Source organism: Aptenodytes forsteri, unplaced genomic scaffold, assembly GCF_000699145.1.
Source record: "Aptenodytes forsteri isolate BGI_AS27 unplaced genomic scaffold, ASM69914v1 Scaffold147, whole genome shotgun sequence".
NCBI lineage: Eukaryota > Metazoa > Chordata > Aves > Sphenisciformes > Spheniscidae > Aptenodytes > Aptenodytes forsteri.
Window position 1 is genome coordinate 457,281 of NW_008795320.1, and position 7,019 is coordinate 464,299.

Consider the following 7,019-nt stretch of genomic DNA (forward strand, 5'->3'; position numbering starts at 1 on the left):
CCCCCCCCCCCCCCCCCCCCAACTAGTCCTTGGTGTATGGTATCTTACAGACTTCAAACTTTTAAATGTTTGAAGAGGCACTGCAGAAAAATACAGAATTTAAGAACTGAAAATGTTCACGATGTGCCTGGATTTTGCTCTCTGTATATAGAAGCCCCTACAGTCTAACTTGATGTCTGCAGAGCAAGTAAAAAATGAGGGGAAAGGAAGAGTGTGTGTGTGTAAGCATTTCAGGAGTCTTGGATGGTGCTGGAGAAGAGTAACCGTGTAGAGATGAACATGTGTTAGATGAGCCTCTGAAATTTTCAAGTGTGGAGTAAACAGTGAACTGGAAATACTGGTGGTTCTTGGCAATGTTAGGCTTGTCCCTTCAATTTCTGGTTCTGATTTATCCTGCTCACAAGTCCTCCCACTACTGTTAAAAGCAGGAATATGAATTGATTTTTAAATACTCGGGATGCCTGAAACCATTGTGGCTTTTCCTCCCCTCCCCAGGGCGCCCATCCAACATGTACTTCCAAACCCATGACCAGATCGGGATGATTAGTGCTGGCCCCAGCCACGTCACTGCTATGAACATTCCTATCCCTTTCAACCTTGTGATGCCACCAATGCCACCACCGGGATACTTTGGCCAGGCTAACGGACCAGCCGCAGGTACGGGGGCAAGGGTGAAATGGTACAACAGCCACATTTTAGGTCTGAAGTCGGAGAATGGGTTTTGCTACTCTTGCAGCAGTGCTGGTGAGAGTAGATAACGATGTGCTTCAGTAATAAATCAGAGTTGTATGGAGTACAAACACAATAGCACTGCAGCCTCCAGTGAGTGTCCCTTTGCCATGTCTACGCTGGTGGTTCTGCCTTTTGAGTACATATAAAACATTGCCTCTTGCAAGTGATCAAGCCTTTATAGAAACAGTCAATTCTCACGTTTGCATGTGTAAGACTTCTCACTGTTGGTTGGAATAAACGCTTTTCCAGGACGTGGGGCGCCAAAAGGAAAGACTGGTCGTGGTGGGCGCCAGAAAAATCGTTTTGGGATTCCTGGAACTAGTCAGTCAAACCTTCCAAATAGTCAAGCGAGCCAAGATGTGGTGTCCCAGCCTTTCTCCCAGGGTCCACTGACTCAGGGGTATATCTCCATGAGTCAGCCATCACAGATGAGTCAGCCTGGGCTCTCCCAACCAGAATTATCACAGGTAAGCAGAACTTGATGTATAGTCTGCTCTCTTTCCTGGGTTTTATGTCAGTGATCTGTGTGCATGCACATCCTTGTTTCCTAGTACTGAGGAAAATGGAAACTAAAACCATTTTCAGTGACTCGGCCACAGCACTTTGTACTCCTCCACTTGGTGGACTCTAAGTACGCTCAGGCATTTTACTTTTAGTGAAATGCTGCATGTATAGACTTCAGCTCGAGCCTTAACTTTGAACTGCTTGCCTGTTCAACAACCAGCTATCGCAAAAACTTTTGTATTTATAGAAATTCTGCAGCAAAAAGAGCAGATTTAAAAAAAACAAACACACAAACAACCACCACCAAACAAAAAAAAACCAACAAAACCTCTCAGACTCTATCATTAACCTTGGCTGCCAGGTATTCTGCTTTGTAAGGGAGCACTTGAGCTTGATAATGAGTTAGAGGCTTAATACACACTTTCATTTTCAGGACAGTTACCTTGGTGATGAGTTTAAATCTCAGATTGATGTGGCGCTGTCACAGGACTCTACTTACCAGGGTGAACGTGCATATCAACATGGCGGAGTGACGGGACTGTCACAGTATTAGAGTGTAAGGCACCTGAGGTTCAGTCCTCTGCTTCTTACTCCCTGATTTAAGTTCATGAACACAGTGTTTGTCTTAAGAGCGACATCCCTAATGCAACTGTTGGTTTGCTTTCTTCCTTTCAGGTTGAGGAAGAAGAGCTAAGCTTGTGTGGAGCTTAGTTCATCAGCATTTTATTCTGGGTAATAAAAAAAATAAAAAACCTCTCACTCTATCATTAACCTTGGCTGCCAGGTATTCTGCTTTGTAAGGGAGCACTTGAGCTTGATAATGAGTTAGAGGCTTAATACACACTTTCATTTTCAGGACAGTTACCTTGGTGATGAGTTTAAATCTCAGATTGATGTGGCGCTGTCACAGGACTCTACTTACCAGGGTGAACGTGCATATCAACATGGCGGAGTGACGGGACTGTCACAGTATTAGAGTGTAAGGCACCTGAGGTTCAGTCCTCTGCTTCTTACTCCCTGATTTAAGTTCATGAACACAGTGTTTGTCTTAAGAGCGACATCCCTAATGCAACTGTTGGTTTGCTTTCTTCCTTTCAGGTTGAGGAAGAAGAGCTAAGCTTGTGTGGAGCTTAGTTCATCAGCATTTTATTCTGGGTAATAAAAAAAATAAAATAAAATGGATACCTGTTTTCCACTGCTAAAACTGAAGCACCACTGTGTGAGAGCAACAGGAGAAAGAAACCAACCAACGGAGAGGAGAGAGAGAGAAAGGAGCGCGCGCGAGAGAGCCCACTGCTAGCTCACTGAGACAAGGAGACTGACCGGAGAGGAGAGAGAGCACCGAAGGACTGGCTGGCGCCTCACTGGGAAGGCAACTCACCCTGAAATGAGTGGTCAGCTGAGTCCCTGCTCCCCCAGTCAAACAAGCTCGAGAGAAGGGCCTTAAGCAGGTTTCACTTCATTCCATACTTCTCTTTGCGAGCAGGGCATTACTTTTCAGAGCAGATGGGGAGAGGAAAACCCTCATCTCAGAGTTGTTCTCGTTTTAAAGGGGTACTATATTTTAGCAGTAACTGTTTACATTTTAGAAGCAGAGTATCTTGAGAGAGAGAGAGAGTTCCTGACTAAGTGACAGCAAGCCAAGCAGAAATCCAGCAGAACATAGCTGATGCTCAACTCTGAGATGCAGGTTTTGTTGTCCAACACTGGCTCTGAAATCCTAGTGTCATCGTGTCGCCCACATTCTGAATGGGTCTTTCGTGACAAGGTGGTTTTAAAGAGATTCTTTCAAAGGAGCACTGAATTTTTAGAAGTTTGTCTCTGAATTCTTAGTGGTGGACCTGGGAGATCCTTGTTCTGAGAAGCTTACAAAAAGTTTAAAACAAAACTAAATTAGAGCACCAACATTGAGAACTTTCAGTGTGATTAAAAGTTGCAGCAATCAGCCTCTTCTTCCTACATTGGATAGCAGTTAGAGTGAAAGGAGCCTGCGCGCTCAAGCAGGAGGAGGGTTTCAAAGTGTTTTCTGTATGCTTTAATTGGCTACTGTCTGGACTCTACTCTGAAAAACAAGCCTTTCTGTAAGGTGAACTTTGCGCTTGAAAGGGGATGGGTTCCTGTGCCCTTCGGCCCTGGAGGAAAAGATGCTAACAGGCCTGCTTTACTCGCTCCCTCAGATCTGGGGAAGAAGTAGTGGAAACTGGGGATTATATTGGTTTTGAAGTAAAGACTCTACAATGTTACTGAAGCAGGTTGGAAAAATGGACAAAGCAGGCAGTTGTTGGAAGGTGGCCTCTGATAGCTGGGTATAATTAGAGATAATGGGTTAGGCTTTTGTGTGGCTTCTTCGGTGATTAATGCAGATAGCTGAAAGAGTCAGGTGTTGAAAACCAAACCCGGAGCCTATTTTTCAGGTAGTGGACACGGCTGTGCCATCAATGCTGGCTTGAGAAATAGCTGGAAGTCAAAACTGAAAACAGCACATAAGAGAAGCCATCCAATTTCTAAGTTGTACCCATGTCTTAAATAAGTCATATGGGAACACTGGGAGCATTTTATTTCTGTTTAAACCTTTTTAGAAACAGCGCGGAGAATTTAAAATTCCTACAGACCCATTTTTATCAGATCCCTAAATTAGACTAACCTCTACCTCCTAATTGGCAAAGAACAGTAGAGTGTGATTCACTAACCTAGGTGTTTTTAAAGTTTGAATTAAGTTAGCTTTATACTCAAAGGGCTCCAAGTGTTTCTAGTCTTTTTTTTGAGAGAACTCAAAATACCTCTCATATGAATGTACTCAAATGATGTAAAACCCACTTTTTGTAACTGGGGGGGGAAAGCCCTTTCATTACTGTCCTTTCTGTAGATTGTTGACCCGCTTTCATAACCTGTATTTGCTGTAGTTTTTCAAGAGTGTCTCTCCCCCAGTGCAGACCTGGTGTAGCATACCCACAAACTGTGAGTAGTGTGCACATAAACATGGAACAGGTGTTCAACATTTTTGTTCAGTCCTGCAGTGAACGTAGTTCAAGAACTGCAAAAGAAACTTTTCCAGAAATGAAAACCATTCTTTTCTCATAAAAAGCCTCCAGAGTTTAGACTTCTAAAATGTGAAAGAATGGAGACATGGGCCACCTTCCCTCCTTGTAAGATGGACTGTTTTATTTATTAACATTGCCGAAGGGCTTTTTAATTTTTTTCCTTCTGTAGGCTGCGTAGTTGCATAGACTTTTCCAATAGGTTTAAGCTGTAACCCTCTGTGCAATGCAATCCATTGAGTAATGTAACCCCCTCCTCTCCCCTCACCCCCTTTATTTCACTGATGGGAATGCTTGCCTCTGCTTTGTGCTGGTTTTTTCCTTTGTAGCAGTTACTCTGAGTTTTATAAATCCAGACATCAGTGCTAGCACGGTGTTACTCTTTTTTGATTTTGTCTCAGTTTGTTTTAAACCTGTTTGTCATCAATAAAATATTAATAAACAGCTCTTGCATTCAAGGTGGCCCCTAACTTTCAATGATGAAACCATGGAACATTCATTAAAACTTAGTCTGATTGTATAAACTTCCAAGTTTATTACTTTTTTTTAAACACAGACTAGTACAAAAGTGTGGTGTGTGCATAGCGAACATGGGTAAAGCAAACGAACTGTGAAAAACCTGTTAAATACCCTACCCCCTTCCCTCCTCTGGTGGTCCGTGCCTGTGTGTGGGGTGCAGGGGGGGAGCCACAGGCATTACAAAAGGCTGGTTCTAGAGGTGACCAGTCCAGCCTGGAAGATCTCCTCCCTCCTGCTTCCCCCGCACCGCAGTAAACACAAAAGTGGCATTTACCTGTGTTACAGGTGGTCGCTCAGCAAAGCTGGGCCTGGCTCCGGTCGCGGGACCTGAGCCTGGCTCAGCGTCTGCTGAAAGGCGGCTCCAGTGTTCAGGCCTGGTCTCGGCCCCACCCGGCGTACAGGGAGCTCATTACGGCTACTCCGGGGCCGCCTCTTTTTTTGCTCCCTAAAAAAAACCCTACCCGCCCATGTTAAATGAGCTGAGCCACAGCACAGGTACAAAAAACTAATACTTAAAGGTTTTCTTAATCCTGCTCATCTTAAATTTAAAAGAAATGGCTCCTGCTTGCTTTAGTGTAACCGCTCCCCAGACTCCATGCTTGGATGGGGTGACAGAGGACAGTCACCCTCCGTCATGTTGGAGAACCGGGTAAGCAGTCTGCCCTACCCGCTCCATGTTAAATGAGCTGAGCCACAGCACAGGTACAAAAAACTAATACTTAAAGGTTTTCTTAATCCTGCTCATCTTAAATTTAAAAGAAATGGCTCCTGCTTGCTTTAGTTAAGTCCTACTCTAAGCCCTTAAAACATTTAAGTGCTTGAAATGGGTTTCAGCATAGCTCTTGTTCATCTGCTGGAGCTTTCTGCTAGTCTGTGGCGCTGTCAAGAAACACATTGGGACGTGAAAACATTAGTGCACTACACAACTAAAGCACTCGAGCTACTCCAGCCTTGGTCTTCAGCTACACGGTTCAGGGCTGTTAGCAAAAACTGTCACAGGGGACAGGGAGACATTTCCTCTGCAAACCCAACAGTGGTTAAAACCTTTAGTGCTTCCCTGGAGGGAGAAGGCCCAGCTTAGCTTGGTAATACTCCATCAGACCTTGAAGACAATACAGCATCAGTACAAAAACAACAACAAAAATAATTATGCTATGTTGTCAGGTTCACATTTAAAAAAAAAAAAAAAAATCCCACAAAAGAATCAAGTCTAACTCAGATTCCTTTTCTGTTCCCCTCTTGCCCCCCCTCCCCCAAAAAAAAAGCAAAGCTGCAGGTGTGCGAGGAAAGCCTGGCCTGGAAGGGCTGGTGCTAAACCCCAGCCCAGGGTCATGCGTGCAGGTGCGTCGGCTGTTTAACACTGGCTGGCACCACACGGAGAACAGCTTAGCAGCTCTGCCCAGGCTTTAAGCCTCCGGCTGCCCTAAGAATGCGCAGCCCACGTGCTGAAAGGCGGGAGAAAAGAGGCAACTCCTCCGTCGGTGATCACTGTGGCTCAGAAGAGATGGTGCAAAGCTGGGTCCCTGCCGCGCAGCACCGCGGCGCTAACTCCTGGTAGTGGTTTTGAACAGACTCGGTAAGAGCACGGCCACGCTGCTGCAGTGGGCTGGGTACTACAGCCAACAAAAAAAACCCCAACCAAAAATAACCCTAAACCGCCACGAACGTGGTGCCTGACGTATCAGGGCTGTAACGCTGCTGCGCGGAGCCGCCCTTGCCTGCTGCTCGGCCGCGCTCTGCCTCCAGCCGTGGTTCAGGCTGGTCACCACCTCGCTCATCGATTTGCAAACGAGGTAAATTAACTACTGACTCACAGCGGGCTGGGAGGGAACAAGGTGCCACCAACTCCACTGCACCACCCGGTGCCCACCTCTGCATAGGGGCACCACACACCCCCGCTTTACCCTTTCTTTCCTCAGCCAAAAACCTCTTGTCACACAGCAACCTGCCCCTGGGACCGCGGCTCCCAGGGGCTGCATCTGGCCGCCCAGCACCTCCCAACCACGTACACCCCCTGCCCCCAAACCGCCCCATCGCCAACCGCACAACAAAAATAGCTCAAGGCATGAGTTCCCAGGGCAAAAGAGAAACCCGCACTCCGCCAGGCTCTGCCCCCGCTGTGGGAAGGGATTCAGTCACACAGAGCTGCAGGGACGCAGCTCGTGCCATGACACCATACCTCTTCCCGCGGCGGGACCGGAGCCGCCACGCCGCCTCCTCCCGGCA

The 7,019-nt window shown here is 46.4% G+C and overlaps 1 protein-coding gene and 1 long non-coding RNA gene across 2 annotated transcripts in view; both read left to right on the forward strand.

Moving 5' to 3' along the window:
• The window catches only part of UPF1 (UPF1, RNA helicase and ATPase), a 19,972-nt gene extending 18,003 nt beyond the window's left edge, over nt 1-1,969 (forward strand). Inside the window, exons 22-25 of the mRNA XM_019472193.1 lie at nt 496-657; nt 982-1,199; nt 1,670-1,792; nt 1,912-1,969. Of these exons, the coding sequence (XP_019327738.1) occupies nt 496-657; nt 982-1,199; nt 1,670-1,789 (500 nt within the window). The 3' untranslated portion in view covers nt 1,790-1,792; nt 1,912-1,969. The remainder of the gene's footprint in view (nt 1-495; nt 658-981; nt 1,200-1,669; nt 1,793-1,911) is intronic.
• Nucleotides 1,970-2,095: 126 nt separating this feature from the next.
• On the forward strand, nt 2,096-4,732 carry LOC103899307. The gene is made up of 2 exons (XR_657601.2): nt 2,096-2,215; nt 2,335-4,732. It is a non-coding gene; the product is annotated as an uncharacterized LOC103899307 (long non-coding RNA).
• Nucleotides 4,733-7,019: the final 2,287 nt, after the last annotated feature.